This window comes from Chiloscyllium plagiosum, chromosome 2 (assembly GCF_004010195.1).
Source record: "Chiloscyllium plagiosum isolate BGI_BamShark_2017 chromosome 2, ASM401019v2, whole genome shotgun sequence".
Taxonomy (NCBI): Eukaryota; Metazoa; Chordata; class Chondrichthyes; order Orectolobiformes; family Hemiscylliidae; genus Chiloscyllium; species Chiloscyllium plagiosum.
In genome coordinates this window covers 78,273,500-78,298,205 of record NC_057711.1, presented here as the reverse complement: position 1 = coordinate 78,298,205, position 24,706 = coordinate 78,273,500, and the positions used below count along the sequence as shown (strand labels likewise).

Genomic DNA, 24,706 nt, shown 5'->3' with positions numbered 1-24,706 from the left:
AGGAAGAGTGCCTCATCTTCTGCCTAGGAACCCTCCAACCACAAGGGATGAACTCAGATTTCTCCAGTTTCCTCATTTCCCCTCCCCCCACCTTGTCTCATTCCCAACCCTCGGACTCAGCACTACCTTCCTAACCTGCAATCTTCTTCCTGACCTCTCCGCCCCCACCCCCACGCCGGCCTATTACCCTCACCTTAACCTCCTTCCACCTATCGCATTTCCAACGCCCCTCCCCAAGTCCCTCCTCCCTACCTTTTATCTTAGCCTGCTTGGCGCACTCTCTTCATTCCTCAAGAAGGGCTCGTGCCTGAAACGTCGATTCTCCTGCTCCTTGGATGCTGCCTGACCTGCGCTTTTCCAGCAACACATTTTCAGCTATGAAAACCCATATGATACACCACAACATACAAGAGCACCTTGTGTTTGGTAACATGTGCAGGCCTTTCCAGCAATATGCACATCCCAACCTGGAATAAGGGTTTTTAAAAAAACAATAACTGGGCATATTATCGGGTGATACGTTTCTTATGTTCTGATGTTTCAGCAGTTAGTTGACCTTTCTTTTATCCTAATGTTATCCTTTCACTGAGTGGAACTTTGGCTATTTAACACCCCATTTTGAGCAACATTGTCAATTGTCTTCAGATTTGTGAGAAATATATTATTTCCACATTTGAGCTTGAAACTGTGTACATGAATAAACTGCAGGACCTTTTGTCTTATTTCTTCTAATTTCTGATTGTGAATTTTGTTTGCTTCAATATAATTATTCCAGAATCGAATGGAAGAGAGCAAAGCACTATTTAGAACGATTATCACATATCCCTGGTTTCAGAACTCCTCCGTCATCCTCTTCTTAAACAAAAAGGATCTGTTGGAAGAAAAGATCATGTATTCTCACTTAGTTGATTATTTCCCAGAGTATGATGGTGAGTAAATTGAATTTAAAATTATTGCCTAAGGATTTTATTTTATAAAATGCAATTAGATTAGTTTTTGCTATTATCGTGAATATGAAACTTTGAAAAATGTTCCTTGATTAATATCCTTCTAATTGTTGAAATAACTGATCAAGTATTTGAATGCATTGAATTGGAATCTGTTAACTTTTAAAATCATTTGGTTGTGGGGAATGTATTGTTTCTTTGTTTTCCTATTGATTTCAAAACACTGGTTTCAATTATATCAATAAGTGAATTGATACAATATTGAAGTGTGTTGGAAGGTAAAGCATAGAAATAAGTGTTTCAGCCCCAACTGTTCATATTAATATTTATCCAAGTGAGCAGTCATATTAATGTCATTATTTCACTATTTCTGTAGCTCAATACCACCTTTTTAATTATACCACCTATTTGATCTAAGCAAAAAAGAAGGTAAGGGAAAACAATTAGCAGCAGCCATGAGTTAGAATGTGACAATATTTTGTGATTGACCACCGAGGAATACCACATATATATACAGACACAGGTACCCACAGACTTATAACCAGCGTTTGAGATTATTGTTTTTTGGGGATATGATTAACATTAAACTTTCTGCAATTAATCTGTAGCAGATGTGAGAAGAGAAAAGAGGTACTGAGGCTGTTCAACCAAGCTTGCCAACTCTAAACCATGAAAAATGAAAGACTTGTATTTCTACAAAATTTGTAATGATTGTTGGACATCTCAAAGCACTTCACACCAAGCATGTACCTTTCAAATGTGGTTGCTGTATTGTAGGAAAAGTGATATCCAATCGATGCACAGGCAACTCTTAAAAACAGCAGTGTGATGATAATCACATATTCTGATTTTGTGGTGATGATGGAGGTATAAATATTCCCTAGGACACTGGGATAACTTCTCTGCAGAATCAACAATTGTTGTATGGACTTCTTACATCTGTTCAAGGAAGTGAATGGGGCCTTGACTTAAATGGCTTTTCCAAAAGGTGGTGTCCTAACAGTGCAACTCTCCCTCAGTATTGCACTGGTCTGTCAGCCTTGATTTTTGTGATCATACCGTAAAGTGGAACTTGTACCGAGAATCTGGTGATTTGGAAGTGCTACCAACTGAGCCATGGTTGACACCCAGGAAGCATCAGTTAGATTTCATTGATTTGAAAATGATATATAGAAAATGAGAGAGAAATAACAAAAAAGGATTAACAGAGATAGAGACAAAAATTAAAAATAACATTTTTTAATCTTGGGAGCACAAAGGTTTGAAAGAATTAGACCTATCTTGTTAATTTTTCAATTCTAAAAAGTTTGAGGGTTAGTAGTCATGGCCAATCATACTAAAAATTAATTTATACTTACATTCATCAGCATAACCTTTTTTCTTCCATGCAAAACAGATTAACAGGTTGTGTATGCAACAACCTCAAACTTTATATAGATTTCAGTTCTGTTGCTTATGGATGAGTAGGAATACGTAGGGTAGTAACTCCATGATTCCTGCATCAAACTGTGTATTTGTGTGCCCCAGAAGTTGCTGTCCTATTTACTCCACAAATGATGAGTAACCTTACAATTATTCTCGATTCAGTAATCAGTCAGATTCAGAAAAAAGGCTAATGGAATATTATTTTTATAGTAAGAATACTAATACATTCATTTGAGTGGAGGGGAGGTGAAATTGCTACAGCTATTTCAAGACCTATTTCGCAATATTCTGGAGTGCTCTATAAATTTTGGGGTATACAACTTGGAAAAAATAGATCAAGGAAGGATATATTCTCCTGACTCTAAAGGTGAGATTAAGAGGAGAAATTGCATAAATTTGGTTTATATTTAAATGTTATTTTATTTGAAGATTTTAGTATTTTGGAAGTAATTAATAGGATCAAAAGATGCATTTTTCAAAAGTAAGGCATTTAAGAACTGAGGGCAGGTTCACATGGCAGTTAGGATGGCAAATGCAAATGCAATGTTGGCTTTCATTTCAAGAAGGCTAGAATACAAGAGCAGTTATGTAGTGCTGAGGCTGTATAAGTCTTTGGTCAGTCTACATTTGGAAGATTGAGAGCTGTTCTGGACTTTGTATTTAAGAAAGGATGTGGGGGGAGGGGTCAGAGAAAGTCACAAAACTGATTCTGGGGTTAAGGGGCTTGTCATGTGAGGAACGGATGAGGACTTTGGGTCTGTAATTAGAGTTTAGAAGGAAGGTGGTGGGGGGTGTCTGATTGAAACTTTCAGAATACTGAGCGGCTTGGATAGTGTGAACATGGTGAAGATGTTTCTACCAGTAGGAGAGACTAAGACCCGAAGCCACAGCCTCAGTGAAAGGATGCCCCTTTCGAACTGAAATGAGGGTGGTGAAACTGGAAATCATTGCCACAGAAGGCTATGGAGGCCAAATCATTGAGTGTATTTAAGACGGAGTTAGATAGGTTCTTGACGAGACAGGGTATCAAGGGTTACAGGGAGAAGGCAGGAGAGTGGGGTTGAGAAACATTTCAGCCATGATTAAATGGCACAGCAGACTCAGTGGGTCAAATGGCCTAACTTTTGTTCCTTTTTTTTAATGCTGTTATGGACAAAATCAGTGCTGTGCTATTTTAGAGAGATTTTAGGATAACATTTTAATACAAACGTTTGTTGAAATATGAACACTTCTCCCACAAAAAGCCCTGGATGCTTGCTGAATTAATTGTTTTAAATCTGAGATTGATATGCTGGATAAGAGGATAAAATTATATGAAGGGCCTTTTGGCACAATGGTAGTGTGCCTAGTTCAAGTTCCATCTGCACATATTGTGTCTGATCAGACAGATTTAAAAATACATGAATCAATGTGGAATTGAAGCAGATGAATGGAGTTAATGATGAAGTTGGCTTGAAATGAAAACAAAATTCTGGAGAAAGTCAGCAAACCTGGAAAGAGAAACAAAGTTAACATTTCAAGTCAGGTGTAATATCTTCAGAATTCTAAATATCTGTTTCTCTCTCCACAGATACTGCCAGATTTGTTGAGTCTCTTCCGTACTTTGTTTTGAATTTTTATTTCCCGCAGCCTCAGTATTTTGCTTTTATTTGATGAAGTACCCTGAAGGGATTAAATGGCCTACTCCAGTTTATGTTCATGTTTGGCAATGTTGACACTTACCAAATCCATTGTTGCATTCTACTGCCCCACAAGATATTTGATTAAAATAGGAACCAGGGACATCACTTATTCACCATTACAATCAGTTTTAGAGTAGTAAATTGGAAAACCTTTGATTATAATTCCTGAATAATGTGTCTGCAATACTTTATCATTTTCAATAACTTGCATTTATATCACACATTTAATGTAGGAAAACTTCCAAAACACTTCACAAGAATGTAACCAGACTATTAACATCTTGGCAGGTACCAGTAACGTTTGCAAATAAATTAAAACGCTTAGCTGTTAACAGAGTTAAACTACAAGATTTCACATCTTAAATTTCAGTTTTATTTTCTCGGATTTAAACTAAATAAGTATTACAAACTAAAAAAATGTTGGCTGAATTTTATCATTTATCAGCCAAATGTCAATTTTGAGGGATTTTAATAGAGCATAGGTGACTTACTCCAAATAGTTCTCTGCTGGTCAGCTCATTATTGATTATCAGCTGGCCCCCTACAAAAGATCACTTCTACTGCCTCGAGTAGCAGTACTCTTGTGGTCATCAGAGGTGGAAATGATCACTGGTGCGGGATCTTGCTGGCATTCGTGCTGCAGACACTATATTTAAAACCCCAGTTGTGCACCATCTCAAACGCTGCAAAGCAGGAACTGCCCTTAATGTGTTGGCTGTACAATTGGAAAGGATGTGGCTGAGAGAAAGGAAACTGCAGGCTGGGGACCAACCCCAGGACCAACAAAGGAGACAATGGCATCAGATGCTACCAGCCTTGCCCAGAGCAGCAATTCAGATCAATTAGACACAAGAGCAACAGTCAGGTTTGTTGGAGACAATCGGTAAACTGGAGGAATTCACCAACATTATCAGCTGGCTGTGATGTGTGCATCTGGCTGTCTGTATGGACAGGTTGGCAGTTGTCATTGAGTGTCACATCCAGCAGAATGGTGTAGCTGCAAATGCATAAAAATCTGGATTCCATTGCTTTTGTCACTGGTGGACAGCAACATTGAAAATGTGACAGAAGGAAAGAGGAACCCTGACCTCATTCCAGGTGACTTTCACCACAAGGAAACTGGGTGATGCCAGCCGTCTCCCCTCAGGACACTCCAGAGATACCCAGCACCTTCTCATCCACCCTGCCTGCATGCTCCATTTGGAAGTTGCAGTTGAGGAAGATGAGTCTGCATCAGGACAGAGCACTCGCAGCATTTCTGAGCGCACTAGTCAAAAAGGCTGCCAGGGTCATCCACCCAAATCCTTAAGACCAATATATCCACTAAAGAGCAAGCTCCAACCATCCGACCTGTGGACCCTGAGATTGTGTCTAGGTATAATGGGAAGACACTTCATTGTAAATAAAATGTCACACGTAAATATTTTTACTTTAATCATCAGCTGTCTGATTGACTATCATTTTACGTGTAGGATAAAGAATCCAGCAACAGAAATTACCCTTTCTTAGTACCATACAACATTAGAACCCTGGCTGAAGGTGTTCTACTCTTTCCTTAATGCCCATTGGGGTTCTTGATTATGGGAACATCAGATGTTATGAAGCCTTCAAATTAACATCAAGTTAACATTAACTTAAATTAAATAACAAGAAGGGTGAAGAAAGAACAAACAAAAAACTTCATTTGCCTTTGAAAGCAAACAGATCTTAGCTTTGAGGCAGCAATGTATCTACAGTAAATGAATTGTCTTCAACCAACTCCAATTGCAATTGGATGCCATCCGTGCTGTCTGGCTTGTCATACCTGACACTGCACACTACTTTTTATCATGGTGAAGGTGATATTCCTCCCACTAAATGTCCTCGCCTTTCTCAGAAAAGTCCTTCTCCTCTTCCAGTTCTTCCGCGTGCATCATGTCCCCCTTGTTCCTGCTGTAATTTTGCAAATCAAAGGGTTCTAGGATTATGCAGCATACTGTTTGGTCCCTCGCGTCAGATCGATTCAAGCGTTGGAACCTTATCTTTGGCCTTTTGTCAGTTCCAAGATAGTCCAGGGTGGAGAATGGGCTGCATTGTATTGATGCTTGGCCTCAGTCAGGGTTTTGTAAAAGAGTGATCAGCCATACTTGGAGATGGTAACCCTTGTCTCTTAGCAGCTATTCCTTGGAAAGCATTTGATCTTTGGAATAAAGCAGGAACCTGAGAGTTCTCAAAGATGTAGGCATCATGACGGCTTCCACATACCTTAGGATGTGATAACACTGATCATAGATGATGTGGAGTGGAACTTTGACGCACAGTGTCTGTAGTACCCTGTGCATGGGCGAAGCTGATCTATGTCGGCACAGCATCTTGACCAGGCAGTAGCAGTGACCTCATCACAGAGAATGTGGCACTTTATAAATTTTTACTTTGGAAATAAAACCAGACTGACTCAAGTTTGAGATGCAAACAAACTCGAATTATGGCCTCACACCTAAAATGCAATGTCTGGCTTGATGTTTCCTTTATTCTGTTAAAACCTGGAGTTATCTTGGGACAGTGACTTGAAAACTTTCTGGGATTTACATATTAATGAATCAAAACGTGCACCTCCATTCTAATTGATTAAAGACTTAATAGCTATCTAGGTTTGTTCAGCATATTTGCATAAGTTGTATGACCCTTTGAACTCTTTCTTATAAATTCTATGTCTGATATATTTTCTCACTAGCGCCCGAGGAAGGAGCAAGGGTTCAGAGAGCTTGTGGTCTTAAATAAACCTATTGGACTATAACGTGGTGTCGAGTGATTTTTGACTTTTTTCCAATATAGGCAGCATCCCATAACCACACCCTTGGCAAGGCAATTTAGCAAAACCATTAAGGTTCTAGCGAGTTTTGGGAAGATTTGTAGCTCAGGTTGATATTCTAGATGTAAGCTTGCTCGCTGAGTTGGAAGGTTCATTTTCAGACATTTTGTCACCATACTGGGTAACATCATCAGTGAACCTCCGGTGAAGTGCTGGTGTTATATCCCACCTTCTATTTAAGTGTTTAGGGGTCCTTGGGTTGGTGATGTCATTTCCTGTTCTGTTTCTCAGATGGTGTTAAATGGTGTCCAAATCAATGTGTGTTGATAGCGTTCCGGTTGGAATGTCATGCTTCTAGGAATTCTAATGCATATCTCTGTTTGGCTTGTCCTAGGCTGGATGTGTTGTCTCAGTCAAAGTGGTGTCCTTCCTCATCTGTATGTAAGGATACTAGTGAGAGTGGGTCATGTCTTTTTGTGGCTAGTTGATGTTTTGCAAAACATACATTTACAAAACAAAAAATGCAAGAACTGTAACAAACACTACATGGACAAACAGGCAGAAAACTAGCCACCAGGATAAATGAATATCAACGAGCCACAAAAAGACATGACCTACTCTCACTAGTATCCTTACATACAGATGAGGAAGGACACCCAGTTTGACTGGGACACTGCATTCAGCCTAGAACAAGTTAGACAGAGACACACACGAGAATTCCAAGAAGCACGGCATTCCAACCGGAACACTCTCAACAAGCACATTAAGATTAGATTAAATTAGATTTTGTAAAGTGTGGATATAGGCCTTTCGGCCCAACAATTCCACACTGACCCTCCAAAGAATAACCCACCCAGACCCATTTCCCTCCGACTAATGCACCTAACACTATGGGCAATTTAGAATGGCCAATTCACCTGACCTGCACATCTTTGGACTGTGGGAGGAAACCGGAGCACCCAGAGGAAACCCACGCAGACACTGGGAGAATATGCAAACTCCACACAGACATTCACCTGAGGCTGTAATCGAACATGGGACCCTGGTGCTGTGAAGTAGCAGTGCTAACCACTGAGCCACCGTGCCACCAATTTGGACACCATTTACCACCAATTTGGACACCATTTACCACCATCTGAGAAAAAGAACAGGAAATGACATCACCAACCCAAGAAAACCGAAACACACAAATAGAAAGTGGTACATAACACCAGCGCTTCACTGGAGGCTCACTGATGATATTACCTAGTATGGTGACGGAATATCTTGAGAACAAACCTTCCTGCTCAGTGAGCAAACTTATAGCCACTAAGGTTCTCATCTGCCCTTCTCCAGTCCAGCAGAACCAAATACTGAAAGAAGTAGTCTGCTTCATTTTATTTCCAAGAGGAACTTCTTGTCTAAGTCTCTAGCAGCAGAGAACTGGAACTGTTAGCTTAGCAGGAGCAAAACCTCATAACTGAAAGAAAAACCAAAAATCTTCCTGGGTCTGCGGGAGGTCTGACCCTGCCTACTCGTGTTGCTTTTGTCTAATTTAAAACAAAAATACCCAGGGATAACTTCAAGTTGTTAACTGACTGCCTGTCTAAAGTGGACATTCTAGCACCACTGCAGCAATATCTCTGGAAGAGAAACAGCACAGAATATGTCTGTCTTCAAAGCCACAGTACTGTCACAGTCCCTAGTAGAACAGCAGGGTGCTTCAATGATTAGCACTGCTGCCTGACAGATTTAGGGACCCAAGTTTAATTCCAGCCTTGGGTGATCGTGTAGGGTTTGCATATTTTCTTTGTATTTGCGTGGGTTTCCTCAGAGTTTTCCGGTTTCCTCCCCCCCCTCCCCCCCCCCCCCAATCCAAAGATGTGCAGGTTAGGCGAATTGACCATAATAATTTGCCCATTGTGTTCAGAGATGTGTAGGTTAGGCGCATTAGTCAGGAGTAAATGTAGAGTAATAAGGTAGGGGGAATGGGTCTGGGTGAGTTACTCTTTGGAGGGTTGGTATGTACTTACTGGGCCAACTGGCATGTTTTCACACTGTAGGGATTCTATGAATGAATGGATCCTTGGAAACAGCTAGTTTCCTCACTGCCTCCTTTCTTAGAAAGTCCAAATCAGAAATACCACCTTTTTTTTTACCCCGATAACCTCTTTGCAGGTCCTGACTCAGTCTTCAACTACATGCTTCTCTGAGAAAATCACACAGCTAAAATCCAAAATCAAAAATAAACCTTCTCTGCAGGCTATCCTTACAGCATTGTGTCACACCAGGGATATTCCTCATGGAGATTTAAACTAATCTCCAATTCCCAAACATTCTTTTGTTCAGGGAGGCAGCACACAAGATCAAGTTTGCGCTAGTGTTTTCCACCAGTTACACTGTTTGATTTGCATGTCTTACCCACTTTCTGTAACCTTTAATATATTTCATCTTTTGAAGAAACATTTTAATTCTCCTTGAAGTAGAAAAATGATTGTATGAGAAAAGTTGCCCTGACACGATGGGCTGGGCACCATGAATCTCAGTCAACAGAACACTTCAGCTGAAAATAGGAAAATTCCATCCATAGTTTTGTTGGAGTTGTTTGAGACGGGAGCTAATATTGGCCAGGATACTTGAAGACCACTCAGTTCTTGCACATAGATTTTACAGATCCAGTGCCTCTATTGAGACCAAAGGAGCTGGTAAACGGGATTGTGATTTCAGTTTTCATTCAAAGGATAGTGATAGCATCTCTTTGTATGGAGCACGTTCATGATATTGCAATGAGTTGTCACTCCTCCAGGTTATGTATTCTCATTAGCAGCCTTTGTCATTGAAAACATGAATTGCGTTATAAATTGAACCATTTTATGGGTAACTTTGTAGATTATTTGATCATTTATCTATGTGTAGAAATATTTAAAAGGTACATTAAATGTTCTAATTGTCTACTTAGAAACATGAACAATATGCTTAACTTTGAATTGTCTACAGTTCTAGTGTATTACAGCCATTGTAACATTACTGCATGGAGACATTAAGACTGCCTGAGGGATATGTAATTAAGTAACTGTATACTCTTTCAAATTACCTTACTAACAGGACCGCAACGAGATGCACAAGCAGCGAGGGAGTTTATTTTGAAGATGTTTGTGGACCTGAATCCTGATAGTGACAAAATTATCTACTCTCACTTCACGTGTGCTACAGATACAGAGAATATACGGTTTGTCTTTGCTGCTGTCAAGGACACTATCCTACAATTAAACCTAAAGGAATATAACCTGGTCTAGTTTACTAACTGACTTGGTGGGAAAAAAAAATAAGAGCAACTGTATTATCTGTGAAAATAATTTGCATAATGCTAATTTATTGCCATTCTGGACTCTGTGTGCTTCCACAGAGATTTAGTAAATATTATGATTTTATTTAACAAAAATGGGGCAAAAGATGCTGACACACCTTTGCAGCACTCGTCCACTTTTTAGGCAAAATTTTGTGATTTCATGTAAAATTTTCAATTTTCACTGTAAATTCTGATTTCAGCTCTCTGAAGGTAGGGTTTTTTGCTTCTTCAAGCATACCCCTTCCTTTTCCCCAAAGGAATATTTGAGGTACAATGTCCCTTTTCCTGTCATCTGTTCCTCCTTGATGCTCAATGGTACACAGTAAAAATTGTCATGTTTTTGGCAGATACCAAGCTACCAATGGTATAATTATTTTTTTCTGATAGATGAAAAGTATTGGTACTGTGATTTGTAAATTAATGATATGTATAATTTACTCCTCAAATTTCAAACTAAGCAATTTGTCTTCATCTTAAGCTATAAAGATGGGAGCTCATAAAGCAATAGCTGATTGCTCATCTGTAAATGTTGCCACACTTGGATTCCCAAAAACATGGATAGATGTAGGTAAGAGTACAATATTGAGAATGTTGTGTACTTGTAAATCAGTATATGGGGTTCAATTTCTATTTATTATGTGCCATTCTATTGCTACTTACGAGACTTGTTTTACTGAAAGATGCCAAACAAAATATTATCTACACTACATTTGATGATTTTTGCAATCTTTGCTTGGGTTGTTCTCCTTAGAACTGTAGCTGGAGACATCATTGATGTACTTACTTTGCACCAGTGTAGTTCTTAAATGTTTCTTTTAAGTGAAAAATGTTTTAATATTGCCACTCATGGCGTTTTCAATATTTTTGAAGTTTTAGTGATAAAAATTGCTTTACTCAAAATGCCTAAAATCATGTGGCTCATATCACAGTATGACTGCACTTGAGCAGAAGATGAATGGTAAGCAAATAACATTGTAGTATTGACTCCTGGGTTCTTCTAAAAGCAGTTTCCTTGGACACATACCAAAACAGTGAGGGAAAAAATATGGTGCTCTTCCACATTGTTATATTTGCCATTAACTATGTATTATTCTTTGACATTGGCAGATCAGTGTCCATGGCTAACTTTGTATCTTAACTTTTTTACACATATGTTAAAAGGTATTGTGATGATGTTTTGATTAAACTCTGACAGATCCTTAATTTTAAACCAGAATGATTTTCATTTGCCATAATGCCCTAGTAAATGAATGTGTGTCATTATTTTCATTCTTTTCAAATCTGAGTCTGAAGCTTTGGTTACTGTTTAAAGAGCAGATATTTGAATGGACATGACTGTGTTCCTTTAACTTCCTAGTTTTCTGGATTTTTTGTTCTTTGAGATGTTAACATCGATGGTTCAGGTAGCTAATTTAAAATTATCTGTACTGTCCATTGTCAAAGATGATATGTCTTTGTGCATGGTTTCCTGCTTCAAAAGAGAAGCTTTTGTTTCTATGGAGCACCGAAGTTAATGGTCAGTGATTATCTCCCTCAATTCCTGCACCTCCATCAAACATGCATTTGTGCTTTCATAGATAAAGCTCTTATAATTTGTAAAACTTGGCTATAGGCATAGTGTAATTATAACCTTGTAATAATTGTGTGTGAATACGTATATATATTATATATATGTGCACACATGCGCTCACATCCATATTGGCTTTGTGATAATTTTGGCAGATTGAATGTGCTATATTGATAATATATATCTATGTAATTGTATTGTATGTCTTATAGCTAATTCGCATTTTGAATAATGTTATTTACTTTTTTTATGAGAAGCGAATGTAAATTTTTGCCATTTTTTTCTCAGTTAGGGTTTAAAGTATTTTCATTTTGAAAGTCAAGATAATTATCATAGTGTAGTAGTCTGATTAATATACATGCGTTTCTGGTCAAAGAATTCCTTTTGATAAAATTTAAATCCATTCTTTCTCTCCTAGAAAGTACTTATACAAACTTTAATCAATGACTCCGCCCATGACGCAGTCAAAAAAATTGACTTCTGTATCTTGTCACATCTTCATGTATAAAAGAAAACAACTTGCCATAAATCCTTAAATTAAGAGAGTGTTCTCGATCAAAGATTGTATTTTGGGGAAAGTCATATGCCAAATTCTTGTATCTATAGTGTTTCTGATGGAATTGGTCGTAGTTCACATTATACAGAATGTTTGTATTACCAGTAGATAGTTAAATTTGTGTTTTATGGCAGTGGAGTCAAGAACTTTGTGCCTCAGAATTGAAGCCCAAGACAAGAGATGCCCCCACACCCCCCAAAAACATATGTGCTGTGTTGGGTGTCAGAATTGAAAATTAGATATCGGCTTTTACATTATTGGTAATGCACTGGAGGGACCAATGCAATGTCATTAATCCCTGTGAACGAAGAAAGACATTATATTGTCAATATGAAGTAAGCCAAGTCCCGCAGCTACTTGCCATTTACCAATTCATGTCACTAAGTGCAAACAAATAAATGAAGTTAGGCATGCTGTATGTAAAGATGTAAGGATGACCAGTAGCTTGTTAACTCTTGTAACATCTACATTTTTTGTAATCTAATAGAATGTACATAAAGTATGTTAATTTGGCCTACAAAAGCCCTGCCTTCATTTATTTTTTAAATTGCTCAGTCAATTAGTCTTTCAAGGATTTTAGTCCATTGGCACTTCCAGCGGAGAAGTTGAAAGCTGTTAAGAAATTAAATATCTTAATTGAAAATCATGTATGGCATTATGGCTGCCAGATCAATTCTGCTCCAAATAATATAGAATTAAAGAGATCTAAATCATAGTAGAGTGAAATAGTGTGCGCCATGGGCAATTTCTTGTAGTGCCAGATTCTTTTAAATGTTCTGGTAGGACTTGTATATTTAATTCCTGTTAGATAATTTTAACATGCAATATTTTAAAAAAAATCATATTTGCTGTTTTTAAATTGCCACTTAAATGCATGTATTGTCATTGTTTGGGGAAGGGAAATAGTTTTTGGAAAAAACTAATGTTGTATATTAATGCCCCAAATGATCTTGCTGGTTACAAATATAGTATTTTTTGGCCATAATTTTGTACTGGTTTCATTTGATGTCTCCTGGTTGTATTTTTCTTCTTAACTGCTTTTCATGATACTGTACTTGGAATAAAATTTTATTCCACTGATTTTTGTCTTCACATAAAAAAAAACTACTATTATCCAGTATTTTTTTCAGCACGTGAGACTAATAATTGTCCTTTAGACTCTCATGGGAGAAATTTGATCAATGTAGTAGCACAGAAAAGACTTGTCCCTTGTCATGGATTGTATGTTCAATAAAATGAATACTTTGAATTTTTAGTGCTCCACATGTTCATTCTAATGTAAGTACTTAATGAACTATTGCCACAGTAATCAGGCCCTTTCACTACCAAGTTTTCAATGGAAAATACACATAATGTAAAAACAGATGTAAAAGCGAATTGCTGTTTCTGGTTTCCTTTCACAATGCCATTTCATAGTTCAGAGCTTGAATATTGCAAAACAAAAACAGCCATGCTGCCAAGACTTTGTCTTGTACTAAGCAGAACAAATTACAAATTTCAATTGATCAAATAATTTATATCACTAATTGCCCACTGGTTGGCATATCAATTTTAATTGGCAAAGGCATTGCCATGTAGAAATTCATAAAGAAACAGAAGCTCTCCACTTTGCCAGGTCATTTAAAAAATATTTTTTAAGGCTTAAATAGGTTCCTTTTATTTGCGGACAACAGGCCCTTGCATCTCAATGTATGTAACTTCTGTAAGTATTAAGAGTTTGACTGATTTGTCTTAAATTGTTTGTTACTGTAGTTATTACTACACTAAGGATTGGTTAGCAAGTGCTGCATCTTACCCATTTGCCTGCTCCACCACCCCCTCACCCAATTTGCCTGGCACCTTATCCCCTCACCCATTCACCTGCCACTGTTAACTGCTCACCCATTCGTCTGCTACCCAACCCTCTCACCTACAGACCTGTACCTTCCTTCTCACACACTGATCACCTTACCCATTTTATGTACGCATTTGCTGTTCTTCTGTAGCCTCTGAGGCTTAAGGCAATTATTGTTTACTTACTAGACTTGGATAATTAGTGTCATAAAATGGGGTATGACAGATAAGTAATCATATAACTTTTTGTCTGATCTGTGTCGGATATAACAATTGGGAAATTCTATAATTCCCTTCTTTGCGGATTTACAGTTATTATTATTCTTTCAGTTGCCTCATCCCTAAGATTTGAATTTCCACCCCCAAAAGATCTCCACCTCAATCCTCTTCTTCAAGAGGCTCCTTAAAATCTACCACTTTGGTCAAGCTTCTGATCATTTTACCTAATAGCTTCTTGTATAGCTGACTGTTATACATTGCTTTATGATGTTCCTGTTAAAGGCCATCTTTCATTACATTGAAGATAGTTGTAGCGAAAAAGTTAGAATGCATTACAAAATCTTTAATAGCAGAGGATTGAGAAACAGGAATGGGACTGGACAGTGTCAGTGCGAATTTATGAAAGAAAGTCATGCTTGACAAACCTATTGGAATTTATTTAAGGATATAATGACTGGAGTTGTTGAGGACGAGCCATTGGATGTGGTTTCCTTGAACATCCAGAAGGCTCTTGGTGAGGTCTCCGATAAGAGCTTAACATGTAAAATTAAAGCGGATAGCATTGGGATAGTGTACCGACTTGGATAGAGAACTGATTGGCAGACAGGAAGCAAAAAACAGAAGTAAACAGATCATTTTCTGAGTTGCAGCCAGTGACTTATAGAATACCTCAAGGATCAGTGTGTAGATCCCAGCTGTTCACAATATATATTAATGAATTAGATGAGGGAACTAAATGTAGATGCCCAAGTTTTCAGATGACACACAGCTGAGTGGGAGGGTGAACTGTGAAGAGAATGCAGAGATGCTTCAGTGTGATTTGGACAAGTTGAGTGAGTGGGCAAATGCATGGCAGATGAAATATAATGTGGATAAATGTGAGTTAGTTTATTATCTGAAAGGCAATAGATTTGGAATGGAGGAGATGCAACTTGGGCCTGAGTGTCCTTGTACACCAGTTACTGCAAGTAAGCTCGCATGTGCAGTGGGCATTGAAGAAAGCAAATAGTCTGTTGGCCTTCATAGTGAGAGGATTCAAGAATAGAAGCAGGAATAGCATGCTACAATTGTACAGTGTCTTGGTGAGACCACACCTGGAGTACTGACCGTCTCCTTATCTGAGGAACAATGCTCAAACTACTGAGAGTGTGCAATGACGATTGACCAGACTGATTCCTGGAATAGCAGGACTGATGTATAAACAGAGATTGGATTGGTTAGCACTATATTCACTTGAGTTCAGGAGAATGGGGAGAAATCTTGTAGAAACCTATAAAATTCTAATTGGGCTGGACAGGGCAAATGCAGGAAGAATGTTCCCAATGATGGGGGAGTCCAGAATCAGGGGGCATAGTTGAATATGGGGTAAGCCATTTAGGACTGACATGGGTAGAAATTTCTTCACCCGGAGAATGGTGAGCTTGTGGAATTCTCTGCCACAGAAAATGGTTGATGCTAAAACAATCAATGTTGTCAAGAAGGAGGTGGATATAGTTCTTCGAGCTAAAGGATGTGGAGAGAAAGCGGGAGTACAGAATTAGATGACCAACTATGATCACATTAAATGACAAGGGCCGAATAGCCTACTCCTCCTATTTACTGTTTCTATGTATATAACTATTAGTTGCTGTTCTCAGGAGACTAGGAGACAACTTAATATTAGGGAATTTAGAGAAACATGATTGAACATATTCAAACAGGCTTGAATAACATGCAAGTCATGAAGGCTTTTGTATGAAGATTTAGTCTATGAAATTTCATTTGTTATCAAAGGTACACTCCTGTTGGATTCTTTGGTGTGATATACTCACTAACGCTAATGTAACCATATTGGAAGAAATAATTGCACCTTAGCTTGAAAAATATGTCCCAATAACCTTGTCCAAATGTTTTCAAAGATAATGCATTAGTGCAGATGGATACAATTATACATAATTATTACCAAAATTTGGTACATTAGCCATGATAGATACCTCAGGTTTTCAAGAAGAAAATGCATTAAAATGTTTTCAGACTTTGAAATTACTACTCTCAATATAGTCAGCTGCTTTTTCTTTGAAGATGCTAAGTAGGTCAGGTATGGAGAGGTCACAGATGTTGGAAATGATAGTTATGAACTGCCCAATGGGATGTCACTGGGCTAAAATTTCAAATTTTAAAGATATTTAGAAACAGAATGTTTTGGGCAGAGGTATACTGCTGGCCTATCTACCCACCCTTTTTGAATCATTGATTAATTTCTTTAATGAGAAGCTGGGACAATGGACCTTTATTTCCTCCAAAAAGAAATTCAGTCAATTCTTTCAAATTTGCCATGGCTTTCAATTATTAAAATGTGTTTAAATTGCATATATTTCTAACTCCCTTAATATTAAACTGAGTCTAGTCTTCAAACCTAATAGAAATTTCCAAAGTCAAACAATTTTTATCTGTACAATATATTTTAAAGTAATGAAACCTGCTAAGAGAAACTTCTTCACCCAGAGAGTGGTGGCTGTGTGGAATGCTCTGCCCCAGAGGGCAGTGGAGGCCCAGTCTCTGGATTCATTTAAGAAAGAGTTGGATAGAGCTCTCAAGGATAGTGGAATCAAGGGTTATGGAGATAAGGCAGGAACAGGATACTGATTAAGGATGATCAGCCATGATCATATTGAATGGTGGTGCAGGCTTGAAGGGCAGAATGGCCTACGCCTGCACCTATTGTCTATTGTTTACATAGGAGTATTGTGAAGCAATGTATAACGCTGAGCCATGTTAAGGAGATATTAGGTCAGATAATCAAAGCTTGCCCAAAGTGATATGTTTAAAGGATTGCCTTAGAAAAGAAGACGAAGGTAGAGAGGTGGCTATGTTCTAGAGAGCCAGATTCAGGGCCTGGGGCTTTGCACCTGACTTGGAACAATGGGAAGCAGTTTCTCTACCTATGTTTAGGTGGATAAAAATGGAACCAGGTAAAATCAGCCCACCAAGTTGGACGACAGTGACGAGATATTGGAGAAGGATGGTATTTATCAACTATATCAAATATTGCACATCGGCCAAGAGGACAAGGAACTTTGTCTTAGTCATATGAGGTGCTACTTGTGACATTGATAAAAGCTATTTCAGTACTCTAGCATGGGTGAAAACTTCATTCAAACATAGTGTTCTCGGAAAGTTGAGGATATTACAATAATTTTGGATAGGAAAAAAAGATTGGAGATGAAACAATAATTTGCAAGGATAGTAGGGTCAAGGGCTTCTTTTTGAGGCAATGGGTAATGATGGCAAAGTTAGAAGACGGATGGCACCTGATAAATTGAAACCCTTTGCTATATTGGCTAACATGGATCAGGAAGGGAAGTTAGGTCAAGCAGCATAGTGGGAGCAAGATCAAGTGAACAGCAGATCTCATGACAAGCTGGGCTCAAGAGGATTTATGGGCAAGTAGGAGTGAAACTAGACAAAGCTGAGAGTCAGAACCATGGTAGGCTGAACATTCATTGTTTGATCAGTGAGCTAGTTAAATGGAGGGGCAATGCAGAGGATGCTGGTTATATTGTCTTAGTGACAAGGATTCCCATGAGCTGCTTGGACTCATTGTAGGGATTGGCACAGAGGTGGCTTAAGAGACAGATTACAGTCAAGAAAAGGAGCCGGGGTAATACTTGGAATTTTAATAGAGGAGAGCAGGATATGGTAGTCCTTTAAGTGATTGAATCAGGTCTGGCAGTTAATGGAGAAACTAGACGTCTGTCATGGCCTTTCAAGTTTGTGTTGCTTGTAACTTAAGGGACAGAGATTAAGTCTACTGGGGAGAATGTGCAGGAAGAGAGAGGTAATGGATTTAACGTAGACTGGCACATCAAACGTGGAGGTGAAGGTGTGGCTGAGTAAATCAGTTGCTAAGACAGAGATCAGACTTCGGTGAGGTTTCCCTTGATTCTCCATTTTTTAGCATATAAATTCCAAAGACTGACTTTTCTTGCTCAAAACTCAAATTGAGTTTGCTTTGTAGCCCACTCAATGCATTGCTTCAACATGGGTGGGACGGTGGCTCAGTGGTTAGCACTGCTGCCTCACAGTGCCAGGGACCCAGGTTCGATTCCAGTCTTGGGTGACTGTGTGGAGTTTGCACATTCTCCCCATGTCTGTGTGGGTTTCCTCCGGGTGCTCTATTTTTCTCTCACAATCCAAAGATGTGCAGGTCAGGTGAATTGGCTATGCTAAGTTGTCCATAGTGTTATTAGTCAGCGGGAAATGGGTCTGGGTGGGTTACTGTTCGGAGGGTTGGTGTGGACTTGTTGGGCCGAAGGGACTGTTTCCACCCTGTAGAGAATCTAATCTAATCTAATCTAATCTAGCATGCTTATTCCAGAATCCATGCACAATGAGTCTTATTCTGCATTACTCAAAGAATGTATCTTTCAAAGATTTTTTGATGGACTTCTCTCTTGTATTATAGAGACTTTGGTTGACGCTCCAATTTATTGAAAATTTCTCTGACCTATTCCTGCCTGAGAGAATGTATGTAAAATTGCAAATTTGTTTAATTTACAAGTTTTCTCTGCATTAATACCAAGACGAGACTCTGCATGTTTTTGATTTAAACAAGCTGTAAACCATGCTGTTGTAAATAGCCAATAAATGTCTGCATTTATAAGTTATAATCCTGAAACATTCTCTCAGGTCCGAGCTATATGTGATCTGACAGCATCTAAAAATGACGAATGATTAGCTAAGAATATTCACCTCTTACATGACACTTTTTTGATTAAAATATAACTATCTTCTGGGCAGTGGTAGTTTCCCTATCTCTGGGTCACATGTCCTGTGTTCAAGTCTAACTTGTTCAAGAAGTATGTCAGAACATTTCTGAACAGGTTGATTAACAATTACCTGCAAATATCTTATGACACTATTGTTTGCAATTTCCCAAGCTGAGATATTGTCAACCTCATTTGTATCCTTCACATGTTGCAATGTCATTTGTAAATATTTTCAGCCCAGATGTTGGTATGAGGAAGTGGTAATCATAAATTTCAATTTAAACTTGGCTCAAAATGATTTAGTATGGTGGCATAAGTCCTCGACTTTTATACAAGGTGAGAATTTGTTCATCTGACCTTATTATTCACTAGTGGCATTTTGGATTTGCAACATCTTTTTGTAGCTAAGTGCTAGGTTTCCTGAGAATCAGTCAGGTTAGCCTTTAGATCTGAAGGGTATGAATATACACTTACCCTGAAGCTATTATTCTGAAGCAGAGAAGTTACTTGTTAATATTTCAGAGCTTCTAATTTAGAATGACGTTTATTGCATAGCTGAGCCGACATGCAATACAACTTCTGTTTAATGCTGACATACTCAGTTTCAGAATTGAGTTATCACATAATTCACCTCATTCAATTTCTTTTCGATTTGACAAGGTCCAACTTCCACTGGTAGTAATGTTAACACTTTATCTCCACCAGCAAAATTGCAAATTTTTGATGTCTTGTCTAATTCCTGTTCCATCATATGCTGTGCTACTTTTAAATGTTATTGAGCCAACTCACCTGCTCTATTTAATATTTCCCTAAAATTTGGACTAAATAGTCCAACTCACCAATTTTTGTAATTAATTTCAGTAGTCCTCGCACCTCATGCCCATAAAACTAATTCAAATGGACTGAATGTAGTTGATTCATTGGGTGTATCCCTAATTGCAAAACGTACAAATGGAATTCCTTTATCACAATCCACTGGATATGCTTGACTCTAAGTCCTTAACATGGTTTTAAAAGTTTGATATCACTGTTCTATTGCTCCCTGCACTTTTGGATGATATGTAGTGGATTTGAATTGTTTTATTCTCAAGTTATTCATAACTTCCTTGAATAACTTTTTGATACAAAATTTGAATGTTGATCTGATTGTCTTTCTGTGGGTAGTCCGTATCTAGTGGAAAAAAAAGAGTACTCTTTTACAATCCTTTTAGTTGTGTATTCTGAAATGGAATGGCTTCTGGACATCTTGTAGATACATCCATTATGATCAACAAATACTGACTCCCACTTTTTGTTTGCAGTAGGGGACCTATGCAGTCAATTAAGACTCTTGGAAAAAGGCTCTTTAAATGCAAATAATGGTGCTGCTTTATCACTACCTGAGATTTTTCCAATTACCTGACACGTATGACATGTCCGGCAAAATTGCACCACTCCTGTATGCAATCCAGGCTAATAAAAATGTTTTTGGAGTTTGACTTGAGCTTGCCTGACTCCCAAATGGAAATTCATGTGATACCTACAAGACGACCTTTCTACAACCCATGGTAATGCAACTTGATGAACTTCTACCCATTTTTCATTCACCTGAACATGTGATGGTCTCCATTTCCTCATCAAGACTCCATTTTTAAGATCGTAACATTCTGCGATAAATTCATATTTTCTACTGTGTTCCTTTTTTGGTACAACTGCTTTAGTTTTTCATCTTGCTCTTGCAATTGAGTTAATTTCTCTAAACTTAAAAATATCAATTTTTTTCCTCCACCTCTTATTTATTTTCTCAACCATGAACAAACATACAGGTAGTTCTCCTATAACTTCATAATTGCATTCTAGTGAAACCTCACTTAATAGAAATAATGGGGTTTATGGAAAAAAGTGGGGTTAGGGACAGACCAGCAAATAATATCACTCATGATCGCTCATAAAAATCACCCAAAAGACAAAAGAAATTAAGTATAGCACAGTCTAAATATAATGAAACCAAAGTAAATTTAACACAGTGCGTTTTAAAAAAAAAAGTAAGAAAGTTGCTCCTTCTACAATACCTCTCTCAGAACGCTGCGCAGTCAGCAGCTGACATTGATACATGCGCAGAACAGCATGAAGACCAGCACCAAAGTCACAAATGTGCAAAATGGCACAAAGACAAGTATCAACGTTGTGCATGCACGGAACGGTAGAGAGGTTTCGGTGCATGTGCCAAACAAGGCACATGAACCTATCCCCGCTGGAACCACTCTATTTCCAACGGATCTAAACGTTCCCAAAAATACTGTTCCCTAATTCTTCAATGGCGTTCTGGTCAAATCAAGCAGCCGAAACATGCGTTATCCCAGAGCCACCTGCAGTTTCTGATAAATTGAACTTCAACTTCCCTCATCTGTACTCCTTGATTTCTGCTCCTGTTTTAACCTGTAGCTTTGTGACCTTGTACCACACAGTCAGGAAAAACCCCAGGATGTACTTCCTGTAACACCTCAGATGTCTGACTTTCCACTGGCTTTTCAACCACAGTAATAATACTCCCATCTGTGATCCAGCTGTATCTTTACCGAGGATATACTATAATTTTGGAACAAAGATTTTCTCTATTACTCTGACAACAATTGGATATTTACTGAAATATCCAACCACACGTTACACAATGGAACACTACTCACGATGAATTCCACATAAAACCACCTTTTCTGGTAATACATACTCCTTCCGAATTACATATCTCCTCATCTTCTACTGTCAAAGATTGACTTGCTCCTACATTGCTTAAAATTTTAATTTCATTTGTTGCTGCTCTTGGCATACATGAGTAAACCTCACTCATGCAATTCTTTAAAGACATTTGGCACTTTATTCTCAACCAACCCCTACTCTGATTGTATTTTCTGGTGCAGCTTTTTAGCTTCCACTGTGCTTTCCTTTACTACTTTAACAAAACATCTTGGCTTATCCTGTTTTCCTACATCGGTCTTCCCAGTGCTTTAGCTAAACTAGCAACATTGTGACTTCATGTGGCCTACTTTAATAAGTGAAAACATCTGAGCTTGTCACTTCTCTTTCTCCCTCGTAGACTTCCTTTTTAACCCATGGTAAACTATTTTTACTGTCTTTGCTGAGATCTCTCTTTCCCTTACCATCTGAGGATTTCTCTTTTCCCCAATTTCTATCCCTCATAGATTGAAGTGGATGTCAGCCAAACTTAGATTTATGAATCAATTCCTAACCATCCGTTTCTGCTGCTAATCTTGCTGTTTTATCTCCCTGCCCTTCTATATGAGTCCTTACAACTTCAAAAAGTGAATTTTTAACTCTTCTAAAAGTCTCTCTTAAAGCGTCATAAGATTGATCTATCTTCAATGCCTTTATTCACCTATCAAAATGTTATATTTGATCCTTTTCAAACTGTGTACGTTTGACCGGTTTACCACCTCAGATTCCTAAAACATTGTCTGTTGACTTCTGATGCTCGCACATATGCCCTTAAGATGGCATTTTTCACCTCATCATATTCTCCAGATACCTCCACTGATAGGGAGGTGTTTGTATCACTATCTCTAACTACCAACTTTGTTTGGATCAATAATATCCACGTGGTCACGGCCATTTCATTTGCTTAGCCACTTCCAGTCGAACTTAGGCAATGCTTTGACATATTTAAACAGATCCTCACCAGGCCTTTGGTTACAATGGGATTGCTCTCCATCACTGTCCTCATCACTACACCCACCTTTCCCTTCTACCTCTGCCATTTTATGTTGACCTTGAGTTTTCACTTCAAACCCCCAAAATTCAAAAACATTCTTTCTCCCTGTCTTCTGGTAAGGCATTCCTTTCCTTTTCTTTTTCCTCTGCTACAGCTATTATCTCTTTCTGCTTTTCTTCCTTCAATTGAAATTCAAATTGTTTCATTTCCTTTTCTCTTTTCTGTTGCCTCCAATTTAAGCTGCGTCATTTGCAACTGAATTTTAGCTATTTCCAAAGATTCTAATTACATTTCTGGCAATCGTAAATGACAAGCTATTCCAGCAATTACCTCCCCTTTTTGCACAGACAAAGGCAACCTCAACTCCAGCTTGTCTGCCAATTCCAAAAGATTTGCCTTGCTCACTTTCTGTAAAATTCCCAAAGTGACTTCTTCCACCCGCAGGAAACTTAGTGAAAGAGCCATTACTACACAAGGTACTGCACCCTCTTAAAACTAACCAAATGCAGCACCTTAAAAGAGAACACAAACATTCACCACTCATTATCTTTAGAATCCAATAATCCTAAACCCAATGTGGAATTAGAGATTTAGATCCTGACAAGAGCCGCCAATTTGTTGTGGAACAGATTAATCCCCCCCCCCCCCCAATATCTCAATATAGATATAAAGAACATAGCCTAGACCCCACCTTTTCCTTACTTTTAAAGGCAGGTGTAAGGCAATGTGTTCGAGATGCAGTTTGGTCAAACTGTCAGGCTTGAAGGAAAACATACTTTGTTCTTATGCTATAGTTTAAAATATAAGCAAAAGAAAGAATTGGAATAATTTAACACCATTGGAAAATTTAACTTTATCTACTAACCAGCAATTATTCCAATATAGTTATATTCCATAAACACACCCTTGGCAAAGGCAAACCCTTCCTAGTAAAATAGATTGTCTCCCATGCAATTCTCTAGTCTAGGAAGAAAGAACAAAAGAGAAAACTGAGAGAGAGTGCTCCAGCATTTTGCTGTAGCAGGGAGCGATGTATAGCAGCTTCCAAACCCTAACAACTCCTGAAAGTTAAACTAAAATCCTGGTTTATGGGAGGTTGACCCCACCCATTAATGCTGCTTCTGTTGTTCCAACTTGGACTCATAGAGATAGATGTACAGCATGGAAACAGACCCTTCGGTACAACCCGTCCATGCTGACTAGATATCCCAACCCAATCTAGTCCCACCTGTCAGCATCTGGCCCAAATCCCTCCAAACCCTTCCTAGTCATACAACTTAAAAAAAAACTCCAAGGTCTCACAAGCTGTTTACTTTATTGGCTTGGAGCAGACAATTCTATCTCTATCTCAACTTCCCTTCTTAAAAAAAAAAGTCAAAATATACCTCTTAAAGCTATTGTACCAACACAAACCATCTCCCTTTCCATTCAATTATTATTACCGTCGCTGAATCCCCAGAGCCTGGGGAGTTGCCATTGACCAGAAACTGAACAGGACTAACTAAATAAATCCTGTGCCAACAAGAGCAGTTCAGAGGTTCAGGTTCTGCAGCAAGGACCTCACATCCTGACTCCATAATGTCTGTCCACCATCTACAAAGCACAAGTCAGGTATGTGAAGGAATGCTATCCATTTGCCTAATGTTTGCAGCTCCAACAACACTGAAAAAACTTGACAACATCCAGGCAAAAACAGACTGTTTGATTGGCACCCTATCCATCACTTCAATCTTCACTCCTTTTGTAACCACCATACAGTGGCAGTATTTTGCCCCATCTATATAAGATGTATTGCAGTCCCTCACCAAGGCTCCTCCAAAAGTTCTTTCCAAACCCATTATCTTTACCATCTAGCAGATGCAGGGAAGACTGCTACCTGCAGGTTTGCTCCAAGTCATAGAGAT

At 38.4% G+C, this 24,706-nt stretch overlaps 1 protein-coding gene across 2 annotated transcripts in view; it reads left to right on the top strand.

Moving 5' to 3' along the window:
• The window catches only part of LOC122561127 (guanine nucleotide-binding protein G(q) subunit alpha-like), a 198,327-nt gene extending 185,046 nt beyond the window's left edge, over positions 1–13,281 (top strand). For both annotated transcript variants that reach the window (XM_043712596.1, XM_043712604.1), the window contains 2 exons: positions 776–929; positions 9,930–13,281. In XM_043712596.1, coding sequence (XP_043568531.1) covers positions 776–929; positions 9,930–10,120 — 345 coding nt within the window. In that variant the 3' untranslated portion in view covers positions 10,121–13,281. The remainder of the gene's footprint in view (positions 1–775; positions 930–9,929) is intronic.
• Positions 13,282–24,706: the final 11,425 nt, after the last annotated feature.